Here is a 20,516-nt window from a genome sequence, read left to right as displayed (position 1 = left end):
TACAATTTCCTGCGAAGTTCTAGATTTTGAGACAGCTGTAATTTACTATTTCCTTTGCAAGTGTTTGAAGAGACAGACAATAAAGTGTTCGTAGCACAACGCGGAGCTGTTTTGTAGTCCGTTTTGTACTCTCTTATCCAGACTCCAGGGTGGCCAGGACCTTTGCCCATGGAGGTCTGGGACAGAACCCCACCATGCTCATCTGAGGTCCTCTGCCTGACTCGTTTTCATCAGGTAAAGCCCAGCAGGTTGCAGAGGCTTAAAGCCTCTGGGACAGGAGACCAGGAGTAAGTGTGCGCTTGTGCTTGGGGTCTGCTGGTGCCTGCACATTGCAACCTAGAAGCTCTCACTAGGAGGAAATTGCTCCTATGCGGGGTGCAGGCTTTGAAGAAGACACAACACAGCAGACTCAGGAGTCCATGTCCTTAGGGGAGTCCTCTCACATTCCTGATGGCTAGTTTCCTAGGGAGAGGAACCAGAGGGAAGTCTGTCCCGGTGTCCTCCCTGCTGCAGGTTTGACAGCTTGTGTGTGTGAGCGCAGTGAGGAAAGGGGCAGGAGCCCCGGAGAGTCCAGGCACCTCATTCATTTTAAGGGGACCAGAAGAGACTGAGCACCTGGGATTGTTGATCTCGAGGGAGACAAGATCTTAGGACCATTCATGATGCCTTGCTTCCTCTTTTCCTGGGCTCTAATTTCTCTACACTTGGCCTTCTCTGTTTATTCATTGGAATCTCACGGATTTGACCGTCCAATGAGTAAGAAATTTCTCCTATGCTTTTGTCTTTATTATTCCCCAATTACAAGTCTCAGCTTTTGAAGTCACAGGCAGGGTTTGAAGCCCATGTCTCCCCAGTACCTAGCCCATTCACTGTTCTGTAAAGGTCCTCGATGAATAGTTCACAAATGGATAATTATAGTCACAAGCCACGTAATGATATTGCGGTCAACAATACCCATAAAATATATTGGAGCTAAAAAAGTTTCTATCACCTAAATGAGGTGCGATGCTAGTGGGATGGTGTAAGGGGGTTTGGGGAGGGAGGTGGGAAGGTGAAAGGGAGGACTTAACGAAGAAAACAGTTGAAATGATGGTGTGTTCAAATATGAAGTTATATATACCAGTTTTAGTATTATGTTGGTGTGGCAGGGAGACGGGTGTGATCTGGAGGGAAACACGCCCAGTGTTGTGTGCATGTGGGTTTTTTTTTTATCACTCTCAATCTCATTATAATGTGTTATGACAAAGCACCAATATAAGTATATTAAAATCATAAAATAAAAATAAGAATACTTTTGGGATGATAGAAATATTCTCTTTCTTCATTGGCATAATGTAGTTAAGTTTACACATTTATCAAACATCATCCAACTTCCCAGCTCTGAAAGAAACTCATCCTACCAAATGCTTTAAATATCTATCATTTATTTTACATAATCTCAATATAGGTTTGTTTTTTGGTTGTTTTTTTTTTTTTTGCATGTGTTTTTGGTATTGGGGATTGAACCCAGGGGCACTCTACCTCTGCGGTACATATCCAAACTTTTTTGTGGAACTAGGGGTTGAATCCAGGAGCATTCTACCTCTGAGCTACACCCCCAGCCCTATTTTCAATTCTTTATTTTGAAACAGGGTCTTACTAAGTTGCAGAGGGCCTTACTAAGTATCTGAGGCTGACCACAAACCTGAGATCTTCCTGTCTCAGCCTCCCAAGTACTGGGATTACAAGTGTGTGCAACCATGTCAGTTTCCACATCATCCAATCTTTTAACAGTTGTGTAAAAGCACCTTGAGCAATAAAATTGATTTTAAAAAATTATGGGAGCTGGGCGTGGTGGTGCAAGATTGTAATCCCAGCATTCAGGGGTGGAGACCAGAGGATCACCTTTCAGGGACAGCCTCAGCTACTTAGTGAGCTCATTTGCAACTCAGTGAGACCCTGTCAATAATAAAAGACTGAAAAATAGGGCTGAGGATGTAGCTCAGAGGTAGAAAGTCCCTGCGTTCCTGCAAACATAAATAAAATAAATAAATAAATAAATAAATAAATAAATAAATAAAATGATCACCTAGGGACAACATAGTCACTGTAACATTGTGCACCAGGTATTAGTTATATGTTTTGGTGATGCTAATGTAAACAACCATGCCAGTCATTTAAAACACATAAAATTTAAAGCACAAGAAATTCTGTAGAGGACACAATACTAGTAATGACAATAAATAACACTGCTAATGGTTCATGCCCTACACTATAGGGTTTTTCAGCATTTTTATAGTGTACTACCTCTACTTGTTTAAAAAAAAAGCAAGCTGGGAGTGGTGGTGCACTCTTGTAATCCCCACACTTGGGAGGCAGAGACAGGAGGATCATGTAGGTTTGAAGCCAGCCGCGCTGGCTTAAGAGACACGGTTTCCAAATTTAAAAAAATATAAAAAAAATAGGTTTGGAGCCAGGCGTGGTGACGCACATTGTAATCCCAGCATTTGGTTGGCTGAGACCTGGGGAGGATCGCAGTTCGCGGACAGCCTCAGCTACTTAGTGACGCCCTCTCCAACTCAGTGACACCCTGTTTCAAAATAAAGAATAAAAAATAGGGCAGGGGCTGTAGCTTGGAGATAAAATGCCCCTGGATTCCATCCCGAGACCCGCAAAAAAAAAAAAAAAAAATGGTTTGTGAGTGTAGTCCAAAAGTAGAAGGGTTATAATCCCTGAACTTGGGAGGCTGAGACAGGAGGATCCTGCAGGTTCGAAGCCAGCCTCAACTACTTAGTGAGACTCTCAGCAACTTAGTGAGACCCTGTTTCCAAATAAAATATAAATAGGTCTGAGAGTATAGTCGGAGGTAGAAAGCCTCTGGGTTCCAACCAGTAACACACACACACACACACACACACACACACACACACACTAAGCGTATTGTACACGTATGTCCTGTTATGCCAACAGTAGCTTCATCCATCCGTGGTCACTGTGTCTGTCTATTTTATCAGGAGGTCTACACCATGCTCCTATGAATGAGCGCAAGGTACAACACTGTGATACAGTGATGCATTGGTCAGAACATATCCGTCTTTAAGTGATCCCGGACTCTAAGGGAACCCGTCATTCTAGGACATTCTGAAGGCCCAGAATAGCATCAGCACTTCCCACCGCCTAGAAACACGGGCAGCATTTGAAGTGCAACACCTCTGTGGCCCTTCTCTGCAGGATCTGCCTTTCACAACAAGGACCCTGTTGCGCTGCTCTGCACTCTCTCCCTAAGACAGTGCCCACCCTCCTCCAGGCACTGCATGCGCTCCCAGTGCCAGTACATGGCAGAGCCAGGGTCACACCAGGTCTGTAGTACCAGGCGTGGCCGAAGCTTCTGTGTCCTGTGCTTAAAGTCCAAGTGTCTGGATTGTAGGATCTGTGATGGGAACTCAGCGTCACGGCCTCTACTGGCAAGGCATTCTGAGGCTTATTGATGGGCTCCTGTCAGAGAGAAGCCTGGCAAGACGGCCAGGGGACAACGTCCGGGCTTCTGCTGCCAGAGCTGAGGTGACTGTGACCCATGGCATTCTCCCAACCAAACCGTCCAACCTGGAATTACCACACAGCAGCCCTTCTCTGTCAAGGGGTTCACAGCTGCCCAGAGAAGAACATGTTGAGGGTCCGGGGGCAGGGGCTAGAGCAGGAGGAGCCTGGCCAAGGGGCTGTGTCCTGGCTGCTTGTCCTGGAATGAGCTTCATGATCTCTACTTCTCTTCAGAAAGGAGTTGAGGGGGTGGGGATTTGCCTCAGTACAGAGCGCTTGCATAGCACGTGCAAAGCTCTGGGTTCGATCTTTGGCCCTGTAAACAAACATGGAAAAAGCATAAAAAAATACAAAATCAGGTAGAAAGAGGTTGAAGGTCAATTTTTCTTCAGCTTTGACAGCCAGGCATTCCTAGGAGAAGTGGCCTTATGCATAGAAGGAATGAGGTGGCTGCAACTCACAGATGGACTCACAGACACACAAAGCGCCCCTTCCCCAGAGAGACCCGTTCTTCTCCTCGCCTCAAGAGGCTGACCTGAAGCCTTGCGTGGTGGTGCACGCTTGTAATCCCAGCATTTGGGAGGCTGAGACCTGGAGGATCACGGTTCGCGGACAGCCTCAGCTACTTAGTGAGGCCCTCTGCAACTCAGTGAGACCCGGTTTCAAAATAAAGAATAAAAATAGGGCAGGGGGTGTAGCTCGGAGGTCAAATGCCCCTGGGTCCATCCCCAGACCCGCAAAAAAAAAAAAAAAAAAAGAGGCTGACCTGGCCTGGGAGCACTACTGCACCCACGTTTGCATGCTATGGGTCAGCTTCAAACCCAACCTGCATTTCAAAGTGTCTCTTGTCCTCCTGTGTTGGAAGACAGCTCTGCTCTGCCTCCCTCCATTCCTCTGCGGGCTCCTTCCACTCTCCCTAGAACATCTTTGAATAGTGGATGAAGGCCCTTTGAGCAAGGGTGGGAAGCATCCCAGGTTTCACTACACAATGCACATGAGCTTTTGGAGGCCATTCCACCTGCTCATAATTATCAGCCCTAAGACCAGAGCATCTCACACTGACCTCCATAGCAGGAAATAATGCAAGCTTGGTCGCTGACCAGTGGGCTAAGCCAGGGTTTCCTGTTTCTCTCTGACCTGACCTGCTTTCGCTGCACATCACTACTTTCTCGCCAGGTCAGTCTGTCTTTCCTATATGCTTCCTGCCCTTCCCTCCCTGTTGCCTTCCTTCCAATGAGCTGTAGGCAGAAGGTTCTGTGCTGACTATCTCCCTTATCTCTATTTCATATGAATATAGATATTTATGAGGTACCATACAACATTTCCTTTTTTTTCCTGAAATGTCTTCAAACTCTCAGTCTCTGTTGACTGTATCATGCATTGACTCATCCATCCCATAAGAAGTAGGGAGAATCTGTCATAGGTGGGGTGTGACATCAGGTATAGAAATACAGTCGATTATGATTAGTAGCCAGACAAGGCTGCTATCCCCATGTTTTGTTCACTTTGAGTCTTCTATGATAAGAAACTGGGTAAATAAAAGTAAATACAACTCAATTAGATGCCTATTTTCTGGATATATCCTAAAAGTAGCATCTTCCGGAGCTCCAGACCCTTGTGCGTGGTGTGTACAATGTCGAGGGCCACATAGTGAAAGCTGTCACTCCATGACTTGAAATTGGGCATTGTATTTTTCATTACATATTTTCCCACTTACTTCATTGCCAAATCATTACATATTTTGTTATGGAGAAATAGTTTGCACTTAATATCTTCAATGTGGTTTATTTTTAAGTGGAAGTACATACGTGCTACAGTATTGACAGAAAATGGAATTAGTGTCCACTCTTTAGAGTGTTATTGTGGTTTCCTCAAAAATATGCATGAGCAAGTTCATTAGTCATAAAATAATCAGGTAATGGGCCTGTTATTTGACTTATGTTGGGAAGATGTCCTCAGTGTATTTTAAACTTAGTGTGAGTAGCTTGGATAATATTTGTAGAAATTGGTTAGGAAAGGGTTACAGTTTTCACAGGAAAATAATTGGCATGCAAAAACTTGCTATTTCTGATCCTCAAAATCATTGCTACCCAACATTGTTATAAATTTTTACTGATCACCACAACATAAACACCAGGAGCTTGCACACATTGTGGCACATGGAAGGGGCCCAGGTCCTATAGTTTGATATAGTCAAGAAGCAGATGTTGGGATGAACATCACATACAAAAGGGTAAAAGACAGACCTGTTTTTCGTTGTCACTTTAAAGTGACATTGAGCCGGGCATGGTGGTGCACGTCTGTAATCCCATCATTCAGGAGGCTAAGACAGGAAGATCACGGTTTGCAGCCAGCCTCAGCTACTTAGGCCCTTTGCAACTCAGTGAGACCCTGTCTCAAAATAAAGAATAAAAATTAGGGCTGGGTTATAGCTCAGGGGTAGAATGCCCCTGGGTTTTATTCCCAGTACTGAAAGTAAATAAATAAATAAATAAATAAATAAAGTGACATTGATTTTTAGGAGAGTATTAAAAAAAAATCTGTTAAGGCAACCAGGCTTCAGACATTCTTTGTTTTTTCTGAACCCTCAACCTCCTGTCCGTTTCCTCATAAATTTATGTCTGTTGCCCTGGTGAAAAGGTCATTTTGGACAGAGTTACCTCTGATTTACAAAGAGCATAAATGCATATCAGATGTCCTTAGAAAGTCAAAAGAAATGCTGGCATAGCTCTATACTGCCCTATGCTAGATATCTTATTCAAATTAAGAGTTTGAGAGACTGTATCTCATTTCTATCAGGAAAGAATGTCAGTAACAGTTGACTGAACAAGCAGAGAGGTGAGAATAAAACAGAGCTGAGTTTCTGGCTGGTGCAAGTGGACCCAGCAAAGGGAGGTATCACCAAACTGTGTTTGGTTTCAGGCAGCTTCAGCCTTTCTCTTCCATTTGTGTTTAGACAGTGTGCAGTGATTTATGTCATCTAGGCTGGACACAAAAGTGTTTGACATCTTTGTCAAAAATAAATTGGCTAAGTGTGTGGATTTGTTTCTGTATATTCTATTCTGTTTCATTGATCTGAGCCTTGCACTCAATTCTTGTCCTGCAGCATGTGGTTCTCAGAATTGGGTTGGAGAAATAGAATGTCCCTTTACAATACTGAGCCAGTTAGTATACAGCATATCTAATGTGTTTGTTAACTGGCCAGGCCATCTGGGAAGGTTAAGGCAGCTTAGAGGTAAGAGCTTACTATATTCACATGCCTTGCTATAAGATGCCTTCCAGAGCACACGTGTGCTTGGTAAGGCTATCTTGTCCGTTTGAAAGCTCAAAAAATTTAGACAGCAGCTCAAAGGACATAATTCCAGAAGCATCTGTCATCTGGCCCAGCAAGACCCATCCTAAGGCCAAGCCTTGGAAGGCAAGATAACTGGCTGCAGGAGGCCTGGTCCCTCCTCCCCTATAGCATCCTGGGGCTCCATAGCATTGTTCATTCCCTTGTCTGAGTTCCTCCAAGATTGATTAGAAACCAGCTCACCTGTCCCAAAGAGCTGCCCTTGCAGAGCAAAGGGATGCCCTGTCCCCAGGTTGCACAATTTGGAAAAATGACCTGGGAATGGAGAACTCACTACAGCACAGGGATTTTTCCATTGCAGTTTTTCTAGGAAATGACCTGTAGGGACTTTCCCAGGCACCTGGCTCCCCTCCTTCCCAGGAGGCCAGGGGAGAAGGCTCAGGATAAATAGCAGCCTCCACTCCCTGCAGCCAGCGACCAGCAGCTCTGCTCCACTGGGCATCAGGCGAGGAAGACTGCAGGGAGTGAGTTTATAAAATCTTACTGTTTTCTCTTTCTCATCCCCTTTAGAAATGATGATTCTGATTTTTATTCAGCCCATGTGTGACCTGTGCTGGGCATGGGGAAGTTTTGGAAAATGAGTTATAGACTCCTGTGAAGTTGCAATCTGCTCCCTACTCCTCTGTCCTCTATCAGTGCCACCGTGTTGTCCTTTAGACACACATGGGCTCAGGACAGATGGGGTCAAGATGAGAGGCTGTGGCTCTCAGTGAGGTCCTACTGCAAGGCTTCCAAGGAACTGCTAAGATCCTAATGCTCACCAAGGAAGCGAGCAACCAGGCTCTGGAATGCAGATGTCAGAAGGAGAGGGGTCAGTTCCAACCGTGCATCCTTTCTCTCTCCTTCCTTTTCAGCACTATGAAGCTATTCACAGGCCTGATTCTCTGCTCCTTGGTCCTGGCAGTAAACAGTGACGGATGGTGGGACTTTGTTAAACAAGCTGCTGGAGGTAAGGCCATGGAGGGAAGGTCTTAGGGTTCCCCCTGAGCATGGTGAAGAGAGGGACCCTGTCTCCGTGGTGCTGCCCTGGCGGCAGGAACACCTGGCGCTCTGGGGAGCACTTCTTAAACTGGACTCAATAGATCAGGTGGCAGACAGGGGCTCTCACCCAGCTGTGCACCAAGCCAATCTTGCCAGGTGGCTGTGTCTGCTCCCCTCCTCTGTGCCCCACTGTCAGCAATATCAGACACACAGGAATGCCCTGGGCAGCTATAGCTACTGCTACTGCTAGGGCCCTTCTCCCTCCACTGAGGACTCTGAAGAGCTGCCGGGCTGGAGCCTGGCATCTGGATTCGCAGTCTCTCCCCAGTTGATGAGAACCTGCAAGCACAGCTGAGGGGTCTGGCCCCAGTGTTTCCTCCACAAGCACAGTGTCAGCAGGGACAGATCTCTCAACCCCAGGGACACGCATTCAGAGCCCAAAATTGCAAGTGAGGCATCAGGGCAGGAGAGCTGCATATTGGGGACTTGCTCAGACCCTTGGTCCTTGTCCACATCCCACTCCTCCCAGTCCCTAAAACTGTACAGCTGCATTCAAGAGCAGTACTTCTGGAGCTGAGACAACATTTTGGCTCCGGGGACATTTTCAATGTGTGTGCATTTTTATTTGGTTGTCCACATGGGGAGGGGGAACCACAGCCTGACAGGTGATAGAAGACCCTGTAGTGCTTAGGACAGATCTGGACACAGACCGGCTGTTCCAGCTCTGCCATCTTGCTGAATGTGAGTTGTCCTAGTCTACACTGGCAGCTCCCTTCTCCTTTCCAGATCTTACACTGAAGTAAGGTGGTGCTCAGCAGCACAGTGGTCAGGCAAAGGCCTCACAGGGCGCCCCAAAAACTGACATTAGAGTTCTTAGCCGACCAGGGAGGGGTAGGGCAAAGTCCATGAGGATGTGGCTTCCAAGGGTGTAATCACCAGAGGCTGAGAATTTTTTTTCTGTAGTGGAGATGGAGCCCAAGAGCATTCTACCTTAGAGGATACCCAGTCCAATTTTTAAATTCTTTGTTTTGAAATAGGGTCTCACTGATTTCAGGCTGAGATGCTGGCTGTGTTCTCAGTTGATTCTTTTGAAGGTGCTATCACAGTCTTGGTGCTCACCTGATCTGATCTCCTTGGTGTCTTTTGATTTTGGTTCAGGGACTAGAGACATGTGGCGAGCCTACAGGGACATGAGAGAAGCCAACTTCATAAATTCAGACAAATACTTCCATGCTCGGGGGAACTATGAGGCCGCCCGGAGAGGACCTGGAGGTGCCTGGGCTGCAGAAGTGCTCAGGTAATATGGATTCCTGGGTGCCTGGCCTTGGCTGTGGTGGGGATCACAGGGAATGAGCCCTGAAGGAGGCCTCTGTCAGGCTGGGCCCTGGTCCTCCTGCCCATTTTGCGCCTCTCCCTCCAGCCAGAGCAAGGCCTGGGCTTCAGCAGAGCCAGGGTATGGCTGAGGAGTCGTGGGCCTGCTCCCACACAGATAAAGGGAGGCCATGAAGCCATCCTGGCCCTCCCTCTCTGGCACTGTACACCCAGCCTCATTGGCCAGCCTGGGCTGTGTGGGATGGTGCCAGGCAGGGGCAGAGTCTTAGCTCCTGTCCTTGGCTTTCCTTGTCTCCTGTGGAGCCATTTCCTAGAAAGGGAAGGATTGGGAGGGCTGACTGTGGCTCATCACCCTGGTGTTTAATCTCCTTCCTGTCTGTCTTGACTAGCGATGCTAGAGAGAATATCCAGCAATTCTTGGGCCGTGGACATGAGGACGCCGAGGCTGACCAGGAAGCCAACAGATGGGGCCGAAGTGGTGGAAACCCCAATCGCTACAGACCTAAAGGCCTGCCTGAAAAGTACTGAGCTTTTTCCTTGCTCTGGCTCAGGACACTGCCTGTGAGCCCCTGAGCACAGAGACTTGAGTTGTTAATAGTCTCCACAGAAAGTGGTGGAGGGCCCACAAATTGTTTTTAATAAATGCACAAGAAATTGGGTTTGTAGCCACTGTGTTATTTATTTTCCATTTGTGGTGCCTGTTTGATACAAAATGTTGAACAGGAAACAACACCATGGAGATCCAGCCTGGGTGTGAGTGTGTAAGAATATGAAGTCAACAGTCCCACAGGAGAGGAACCAGCCCTGGCCCTTCTGCAACCAGACCCTCTTCTTCCCTCCCCAGCCCCTGTGCCTCCATGATGCTCTTCCCAGGCCTTTCCATGTGTGGGTCTCCCCAGGCCCTCTTAGGTGTGTCCTGTTCTTTTCTTTTCCTGGGGCCCTTGTCCTCAGAGGCCTCAGCTTCTAGAGAGGACACACAGCCACGGGAGGCCTGGCCCTGGAGTCTGCACTGCGCCTGCAGGCCACCTGGATCTTCAGCTCAGTTCTCAGGGAAATTTCTCTTTATCAGTCAGCAGGCAGAAACCAGGAAGTAACTTTAAACGGCATTTTAATACCGAGCTAATAGTGTCTGTCCAGGTACCTCAAAAGTAGCTCAGAGGTCGAATGCCCCTTGGTTCCATCCCCAGACCTGAAAAAAAGAAGAAAAAAAAAAGCCACTTAATCAGTGGAAATTTTATGGCAACCCCAAGTGAGATGTTAATGAAATCCTGAAAATCCAGTTGAGGTACCAAAGAAATTGTTGGGAAACTGCCGTTTCTTTTGGGTTTCACAAAAACTCCCGGGCTGTGCCATAGAGTGTCCTGCACAGAAATGCACCACTGAAGGACGCCAGGCACAGGACCTGCAAGGGAGGTCTCTATATCCTGGGTCCCTCCAGCTCCCTCTACCTCCAAAGAGAATCATCATGCCCAGCTGGTCAAGAACTGGTTAGTGGGTCCAGCCCCAACATCACAACAGGGCTAGAGAGTGAATGTAGAGCTCAGAGTAGACTCATTGATAACTCTTACATATTTCTACTATGAATGTGGAATTCAGGAGGACTCCTAAGCAGAGGAGATTAATGATAAAAAAGATATATTTACAGGAAACTAGTTTTCACATAGGAGGGAAAATTGTTGATATAGTCAGTCACAAGAGAAGTTTCTCATACAGTTCTCATCTGAAGATAGTTATCAATGTCAAGTTAAAGGATTTTTGTAAATGTCTGAGGCACTTCTATTCCAAATGACATATGGTCGAGATAAATATGATGATACACACACAGATAGCAGACTGGCTGGTGAGAGAAGGCTCAGGACTCTGGTTAGCTTTGGGCTCAGTGTTGTAAAATATGAAGATGTAAAACATTGTCAAAAGACTGTAATGTTGATATCAGGTCTTGTTCAATTTGATATTTGTTGCCAGTACTGAAACTAGATCTTGGACAGGTGAGGAAATGATGATAGGTAAGAAAAAGAATGGCTTTTGGAGTCAAATAAAGCAAGCCTTCCAAGTCTTTGTAGGTATGTAAAACTTCATCATCAGCACATTATTACTAGAAATATTAAGGAATTAAAACTTGAATGCAGAAGTTCATGTACCTCTCTCTAATCTGTCATGTGAAAAAAAAATACCAGCATTTTATCCAAAGAAGAAAGTTCTTGGTTTACTCAAGAATTTTATGATTTATACTTGCAGATATAATCTTCATGCTTCAACATACCAAAATGCCTTCTGTTAGTGACCTGGTTATCCTCATATAACACATCTGCAACTCTTCTCTGTTAGAAAAGGTACAAAACTGACTTAGTGTCTGATGTTACTTATATTATGCGTGTACTCTTTTTCTTTTTTCTTTTGCAGTACTGGAGATTGAACCTAGGCCTTCCTGCATGCTAGGCCAGCACTCTCTCCCTGAAGGACATCCCAGCCCTTGTATGCACACTTTATTGGGCCACAGGACGGCCACACTAACCACATTGGGTGTGTTCGTTAGTGTGTATCTGCATGAGACTAGCATATGAGTGAGTGGGCTTAGGAAAGTAGGTTGCCCTCCTTAATAGCTGGGCATCACCTAATATGCTGAAGGGCCTGAACAGAACCAAAGATGGAGGAAGAAGGAATTTGCCCCCCTTTCCCTAAGTGCTTAAGCTGAGTCAGATTTCTTAGCCCATCTGTTGCCCCCAGACTAGGATTTACATCATTGTTTCCTCTGATTCTCAGGCCTTCAGGTTCAGTGTACATTACACCATCAGCTTTCCTAGGTATCTAGCTTACAGATGGCAGATCCACGAGGCTTTCTTGTCTTCATAATCAAGTGAGCCCGTTCATCATCATTTCTCATAACTGAGAGAAAGAGAGAGCGAGAATGAGAGAATGAACCCTTGAGGGCTACTCTGGAGAGCCCTCATCCCATCTTTTCAGTTATACCTCTTATGCCTTGAGTTCATGTGGTTCACAATACAGCCAAATGGAGATACTTGTCATCTGTACATAGGTCATTGAATTAAGAATATTTAAAACATTTAGAAATGTTCTTTCTCATGTCCAATCGGCAAATGTTTAATGAGAACCTATTGTGACCCAAGTAGTGTTTCAGGTGACAGAAATTCAGTGTAAACAACTACAGATTTTTGGAGCTTGTGCTCAAAGTCCACATTGGAGCCTCCATCTGTTAAAAGTCCAGAGAGAAGTTGGACCCAGCAAAACAGACTGAGAGGGAACAGCTGCTGCAGAAGGAGAGAAACCCAGAGAGTGTGGGATTCCAGAATTCCAGGTGATGTGGTTGTTGGTCAGTAGCCCTTGAGAGGTTGAGAAATTGACTTTTGGCTTAGCAGTTCCGTGGAGTCCTTGCTGATCTCGTTAATGTAGTTGTGGAGAAAGAGTGGCCTGAAATCCAAGAGGAGATATAGAAAGAATTGCAGGGGATGTGTTGGGACTTCTAGATACCCCAGATATCAAATGAAACACAGAAATAGGCAAGGAGATGGCTGTGACAGGTAGCTGGTCATCAAAATACGCATAAATGATCAACAGTGTTTCTGGATAAAAAAAAAAAACTAGCAGTTTAAAAACATACCAGAAAGTGAACCTCAACTACTTTAAAAAAGAAGAGTAGTAAAAGCTGGGCGTCGTGGCGCACGATTGTAATCCCCACGCTTGGGAGGCGGGGACAGGAGGATCGTGTAGGTTTGAAGCCATCCGCTGGCTTAAGAGACCCTGTTTCCAAATAAAAAGTATAAAAATAGGTCTGGTAGTATAGCCCTGAGGTAGAAGGGTTTCCAGGAACCCCAGTACCACCAAAAAAAAAAAAATTAAAAAAAGAAGAGTAGTAAAGGCAATTAATGTATTGAATAAAATCCAGTTGTACTGGATAAGTACCACTGTGTAGTACTGACCCTTATAGAGGAAAAAAACTGGCCAATGGAACAATAATTTCAGAGTTAGATGTGAATGCATATACTAATTTGGTATATGATAAAGTATATGATTTTGCATGTCAAAGTAGTATGGGTAGGCAGTGAGTGGGACTGGGTCAACTAGGTGAACCATTTAAATCATATAAAGTTGGAAATATATTGAATATAATATGGTAGGACAAATTCCAAAGGTACTCAATATTTATAAATAAATAATTAAAATATTGTTAGTAGTAATAATATTATCTAGAGCAATCATGGAATGTTTTTTTTTAATAGCTCAAGGTAGGGGAAGTCTTTCAAACTGTACCACAAAATTCATAAGGCACTAAAGAAAATATTAGTAAAAATCATGAAGACTTTTTGGCATCATATGAGTCACTAAAAAAGAGATAAATGACAAGTTGGAAAAATATTTGTTACTGTTATGATAGAAAGTGTACTAATTTTCATGTATAAGACATTACAAAATGATAAAAAAAATACAAACCAATAATAGAATGAGTTTTGATATGAAGATACAGATTTACAATTCCTAGAAAACACCCGAGAAATTCAAATTAAAATTACACTGAATTAGCCAGGCGTGGCGCACACTTGTAATTCCCGCGCTTGGGAGGCTGAGACAGGAGAATCGCGCAGGTTCAAAGCCAACCTCAGCTACTTAGTGAGGCGCTCAGCAACTTAGTGAGACCCTGTTTCCAAATAAAATATAAAATAGGTCTGGGAGTATAGCCTGGAGGTAGAAAGCCCCTGGGTTCCACCCCCAGTACCACCAAAAAAAAAAAAATTACACTGTGTTACATTTGTCAAAAGACCACATATCAAAGACCAAAGAGAACATGCTGTGTTCGTCATTTCTGTTAAGAGCACAGATAGGTAGGTAATTTGAAACATAAATAAAAATTTATTTATTTAGTTTTTGTACTGGGGCTTGAACCCTCCAAACTATTCCCTCAGTCCTATTTTATTTTCATTTTGAAACAGTCTCACTAAGTTGATGAGAGTGTTACTACTTGCTGAGGCTATCTTCAAACCTGTGATCCTCCTGTCTCAGCCTCCCAAGTACTGGAATTACAAGCATGCACCACCATGCCCGGCCCATAAAAATTTATAAAGTCATACCTTTTCATTATGCCATTTCTTATAAAGGAATTTTCCTAAAGACATATTGGTATATGTGTCAGAGGCATATAAATAATGAATGCAGCATAAACTTGTTTTGTTTGCAATAACAAAATATTGGTGGTAATCAAAATGCCCATTGATATTGTATTGTGTAAGTTATAGTCCATCCATACAATGGAATAGTATGTAGTTGTTTAAAAAAAAAAGTACACCTGACATGGAAAGACCTCCAAGATATATTAAGATTAAAGAATGCTGGGCATGGTGGCGCACACTTGTAATCCCCGTGCTTGGGAGGCGGAGACAGGAGGATTGCACTGGTTCGAAGCCAGCCTTGCTGGCTTAAGAGACCCTGTTTCCAATTTAAAAATATAAAATGGGTCAGCCGGGCGTGGTGGTGCACGCTTGTAATCCCAGCATTTGGGAGGCTGAGACCAGAGGATTGCGGTTCGCAGACAGCCTCAGCTACTTAGTGAGGCCCTTTGCAACTCAGTGAGACCCGGTTTCAAAATAAAGAATAAAAAATAGGACAGGGGGTGTATCTTGGAGGTCAAATGCCCCTGGGTTCCACCCCCAGACCTGCAAAATAAGAAAAATATATATACATATTGGGTCTGGGAGTGTAGCCCGGAGGTAGACGGGTTTCCAGGAACCCCAGTACCATAAAAAAAAAACAGATTAAAGAATAATATATAATTGTACAGAAAGGGATATTCTGTCTGTCTATCTATCCTCTATCTCAAGTCTACTTCCTAGATTACCTCATCCTTCCTTTTTCTGCTCTGTTTCTTTCCTTCCTCTATTTTTCCAGAATCATTATTCCATCCTATGGGGTAATGATACAGCCAAGTCTTGTCTGTCCCTTGTCCTTAGATAGAAGCCACAAGGGATAAACATGTCCTTTGCAAATAATATTGATCCCTTCCCAGAGCATAATATCCATGCACAGTTTTTGGGAGGGGTGAGAATGGAGAGATAAAGGGCAGAAAGACCCCTGTCCTCCCACTCTTGATTTTATAAATACAACTCTTTTCAGTGATGATAGGACCCCAAAAAGAGGGGGAAATGGCAATTAGGAAACACTGCCAGAAAACAAATACCTTGGATAATCCAATTTGGAAAACTACTTTGGATAAGGAAACACTGTTATCCAATATGCTGTTTTTAAAAATTTACTGGGAAGAATTGAGCAAGAGGGATTTTGCCAAGGCAGCTTGTTGGGTTTAAGACCTCTCTTCCCATTAATGCAGAAGCCAGGAGAGATACCAACTGCTGCTTCATGGCAGGAAGGAGCTAGCAGCCCTGCTTCCCCAGAGATCTCAGCGGGAGCAAGGGCCATAGGTGATGCTCTCTTTCAGGGAGGAATTTTTCTTGTTTTCCTTTGAGGTCAATTTCTCATATAATTGATAAATTCTAAGCGGGAAGAAACTGTTTTCTACTTCTTTATGGGGTCATGTAGACTGGGAACTCAGAAAATGTTTATCAATTGAATTTAGTCTGCTTTACTGCATGCAAATAGGCCTCAAACCAATAACACTTGGACCCCTCTCCCCCTTGTTCTCTAGTGATCTGGATCTGGCTGAGATTAAGGAACATGTGTTTCTTCTAAAATCGCATTCGCATTCAGTTTTTCACACAGGAATGATTCTAAGATGAACAAGTGGAAATGCAGAACTAGGCTGCCTTTGAAATGCCAAACTTCTTATGTCTGTATTAACTGCTCTCTTTTTTTTTTTTTTTTCTCGCTTTAGCAGGATGAAGCTATGCGTGGTGATTGTTTTCTGCTCCTTGGTCATGGGAGTCAGTGGTGAAGGCTGGTATTCATTCTTCAAGGAGGCTCTCCAAGGTAAAAACCCTGTGGTGGCGCACGCTTGTAATCCTCGCACTTGGGAGGCGGAGACAGGAGGATTCGTGTAGGTTCGAAGCCAGCCTCACTGGCTTAAGAGACCCTGTTTCCAAATACAATATAAAATAGGTCTGGGAGTGTAGCCCGGAGGTAGAAGGGTTCCATCCCCAGTACCACACACACACAAAAAAGAAGAATAACAATGAGAAAGATTGTCTAGGTTTTGCATCTCCCAGTGATAGGATCTGTCAGATACTTGAAGACTCTTGCTGAGCAATCTGAATAGCATGGAGTGAATGTTAGGCAGGGTTCTGAGACAGAACAGTCTGTGTGCCAGAGAGGAACTAGCTGACAATTACAGATGCAAAGTGGCTGATATGTGAGAATGGTGAGAAACAGAAAGAGGAAAGGAACAGAATCACGAAAACTGCCCATCTTAGCGTTTCTATTGTCCAGGTGAGTTTGGTTTAAAGATGTTGGCTTACTTGAGATGTAAGCCACAACAGGAATAAAAAAGTATTGATTGAACAATTCAGCACAGATAGACACTTCCTGAAGTTCTTTCTGTTTTGAAACAGTACTTTCCCCACTATTCTTTTGGAAAACTTTAAAAGTGAGACATAACTTACATGAAGTGAGCTGTGTATATATAACATACATGTTGCCACCATCAAACCAACAGGTGGGACATGCTGAGGACCCCACACCCAGCTTTGATTTTTTTTCATACTACACTGTCAAATAATTTGGCTTTTTAAAAAATTGGAGCTATCATGGATAAATCTGCAGTAAAAATGGGAATATATGTCCTTTGGTAGACATAAGCATTCAATTTTTTGTTGGGGGTATATACTCAAGAGTGGAACTGTAGGGTAATAAGGTATCTGTCTGTGAGTTTAGCATTAGTCAATATTGGCAAGCAATTATACCAATTTCCACTTACATCAACAACTATGAGAGTTCCTGATGATACACAGCATTGCCTACAATTTATAATGTCAGTATTTAAAACTATTGTCATTCTGTTGGATGTATAATGATATCTCAGCCGGGTGTGGTGGTGCACGATTGTAATCCCAGTACTCGGGAGGCTGAGACAGGAGGATCAAAGGTTTGCAGACAGCCTCAGCTACTTAGTGAGGCCCTTTGCAGCTCAGTAAGACCCTATTTTGGAATAAAGACTAGAAAATAGGGATAGGGGTATAGCTAGGAGGTAAAATGCCCCTGAGTTCCATCCCCAGTACCTAAAAAATAATATTTTATTGTCACCACACCCTTAAATAATGGGGCAAGGACTCCAACTCACATCGACTACTCTACTATGCTAGGCATTTTATGTATGTTACCTCATCTAAGCTACCAGGGAGGTGGGTATGATCCTCCCAAATGGAACATGAGTAAAGGTGAAGCTTAGTTGGTAGGGCAGATTTTAACATTTACATTTTTGCTCTTCAGGTAAGTCTGATTTCCCACGTGCTTTGGAGCTCTCTGAGGCGACTCTACCCCATCACTTACTGCCTCTTTCAACAGTTCTCATGTGCATTTGTGCCCACACTAGTCAGATTTCCTCAAATCAGAGTCACCGTCACCCAGCTTTCTCTTTATAGGCGATGGTAGATGTGCAAACTCCCTCTCTTCTTCCTGCATCCCTCAGATAGTCCCTGGATCTTACATCTGTAGTATCGTGCTCCATTTTTTCATCCCTTACACAGTATCTCCCCTCTTCTTTGTACACAGCACACTTAGACCCACAGAAGACACAGCCCAGGGCACCATAGCTGCCCATTGATCCAATTAGATCCAATCTAATTCCCTGAGAAGTACCTTTTTTTTTTATAGTTACATGTACTCATCTGAGTGTAGGATTTGAAAGGATGACTTTGGTGAGAGTCAAAATCTGGAAGGCAAAATACACTGACTGGAAGCCGGGCGTGGTGGCGCACGCTTGTAATCCCCACGCTTGGGAGGCAGAGACAGGAGGATCGCACAGGTTCGAAGCCAGCCGCGCGTGCTGGCTTAGGAGACCGTTTCCAAATAAAAAGGTAAAAATAGGTCTGGAAGTGTAGCCCGGAGGTAGAAGGGCTTTCAGGAACCCCAGTACCACCACACACACACACAAAAAAAAAAATACACTGACTGGTGCGTACATGTATGTATGTATCACTTTGAATTCAACTATGATGTATAATTACATTGTGCCAATAAAAAAAAACTATTTAAAAAACCTAAAAAGCAGTAGAAGATTTTCTTTCTTCCACTTCTCCAATACACCACTAGACTCATCTTTGTCATTTGTCTGTCCTTTCCAGGAACCGGGGACTTGTGGAGAGCCTATTGGGACATGCAAGAAGCCAGTTACCAAAATTCAGACAGATACTTCCATGCTCGGGGGAACTATGATACTGCACAAAGGGGGCCTGGGGGCATCTGGGCTGCTAAAGTGATCAGGTATCATGGACCCCTGGAGATGCCAGTGAGTGGTCTGCCTCCCACACCTCCTGCCTGTGGCCCCTCCTCGTCCTGCCCATGTTCTCAGGGTCTGGTGGGGTGCAGAGTCAGAGCAAAGCTGAAAAGGAAATACCTCCTCTCACCCCTATATAAAAAGTGAGAATGGAAGAGGGGTCTCAAAAGTGTTCTATGACAGGGTGAAAAGATCTGGCTGGCTTAGCCTGACTTGCCCAAGAGGGTTGATGTTTTAGCCTCACTCACCTTGAAGATTGACTCCTCCAGCCTCCTCTCAGTCATTCCTTGGGCCACAGGGGAGGACAGAGTTAGGAGGCAGGTCTGTCTTAGGTGTCAGATTCATCTTCTGTTCCTCCCTTGTATTTCAGCAATTCCAGGAAGTATCTCCAGATGCTCCTAAACCAGTATTTTGGAAGCACAAATCATGGATTGGAGGACATTAAGTCCAACCAGAAAGCTGAGGAATGGGGTCGAAGTGGCAAAGACCCCAATCACTTCAGACCTCCCGGACTGCCTGAGAAGTTCTGAGCTCACTGCCCCCTGCTGCTGTTGGGGGGCTAGGCTGGGAGCCACATACCTCTCCCCTGACACAGTGTCACTGGGCTTTGTGCCCCCAGGAATCTAGACGGAGCAGCTAGAAGTGCCTAATAAATATTTGTTAAATTGAATTTGTTGGTGGAAACTGGGAACACTGATATCAACTTTCTGGGGAAAATGGCCATCTGGTATCATATGAATAAAAACAACACCATGAGAATGAGCCTGTGACTGTGGGGTTGCAGGGAAACCCAACTGTGTTTAGCTATGCAAGCCCCTGATATCACCCCACCAAAGCCCCACTAATCCTTAGTGTTATCAGCCTCTTCTCCTAAGTGAGCTTGAGCTGGCAAAGCATTGACCATCATGCTTGGCTCCTCCATGGCTAGGGTCAGGGCTCTCCCTGGGCAGTCTCCCATCAGTCTCCCTTATAACAAAGATCAGACATCTCTTCCTCCCTCACGTTTCTTCTTTTGGTCATACCTGGGCATCTCTGGTTATTATATTGCCATCCCAGGCTTCAATGTATATGCATTCTATAGATTCTACACTGCCCAGTCAGTTGTATTCTGTCTGCTTTCTACCTCGAGGCTTTCCCCAAACCCTGCCCATGACGTCTTTCTATACTGAAAAGACACTTTGCTCTGGGAAGCATAAGCCCAGGAATCCTTTCCTAGAAGTTGCCATCTTGGACTCTGGCTTATTTCTTAACAGTATCATTGCCAACCTAGACTCAATTTTTAACTAGTCTTTGCCCCTTTTACCTAATGAATGCCTCTCACATCAGTTTTCCTTGTCTTTATTTTTCTCCCTGTCTTTAGGTTTCAATAAAATTCTACTTCCAGATTGAAAGGGGAAGTGAGATATGCAGATAGACACAACACAACTAAATATGAATGAACGGCTATACAAGCCTCACATGTCTTTGATAAGGCAGGAAATTCTAGTTAATTTACTAATAAAGTGGAGGTTTCTTGTCCAAGTAGGTCAATATAGTTTCAAGAACCAGGGAGGCACTAATGAAGAAAGAGATTCTAAAGATAATGAGAAGTCAGAAGTGGAAGACAGAGGAGGTGGTAGGTTAACCCCCCAAAGAGTAGAAACATCTCTTGCTCTGAGAAAGAAGGAAGGGAAAGAGAGAAAAAGAGAGAGAATGGGATTAGGAAGGCACAACATTTAGGATGGATGAGGGAACCAGCTGTCCCTGCTATCACTACACGTTACTGCGTCTAGGACTCAGCACCTTTCTTGTATTTGCCCATAAACTTACCTGTCTGTAGGGTAATTATTCAAAGGTAAATTCAAAGGATGAAAATCGTGTTTGTCTTCCTGTACATCATCTTTATATCCGAAGTACCTACATCGCTCCTGGCATAAAGTTGATTTATGCTCAATAAACCTG

The 20,516-nt window shown here is 44.4% G+C and overlaps 2 protein-coding genes across 2 annotated transcripts; both read left to right on the top strand.

Annotated features, from left to right (window-relative positions):
- Positions 1–7,726: 7,726 nt before the first annotated feature.
- LOC308273894 (serum amyloid A-5 protein-like) lies at positions 7,727–9,709 on the top strand (the record flags this gene model as incomplete). Its single annotated transcript, XM_080711299.1, has 3 exons — positions 7,727–7,817; positions 9,008–9,146; positions 9,571–9,709. 3 exons carry the CDS (start codon positions 7,727–7,729, stop codon positions 9,707–9,709), a joined length of 369 nt encoding a protein of 122 aa, XP_080567425.1.
- Positions 9,710–16,023: 6,314 nt separating this feature from the next.
- Positions 16,024–19,105, top strand: LOC308273885 (serum amyloid A-4 protein-like; the record flags this gene model as incomplete). The annotated part of the gene is made up of 3 exons (XM_080711278.1): positions 16,024–16,114; positions 18,424–18,562; positions 18,946–19,105. 3 exons carry the CDS (start codon positions 16,024–16,026, stop codon positions 19,103–19,105), a joined length of 390 nt encoding a protein of 129 aa, XP_080567404.1.
- Positions 19,106–20,516: the final 1,411 nt, after the last annotated feature.

Source organism: Muscardinus avellanarius (assembly GCF_963383645.1).
Source record: "Muscardinus avellanarius genome assembly, chromosome: 1".
NCBI lineage: Eukaryota > Metazoa > Chordata > Mammalia > Rodentia > Gliridae > Muscardinus > Muscardinus avellanarius.
The sequence above is the reverse complement of the archived record's forward strand: the minus strand, read 5'-3'. Positions and strand labels throughout refer to the sequence as shown.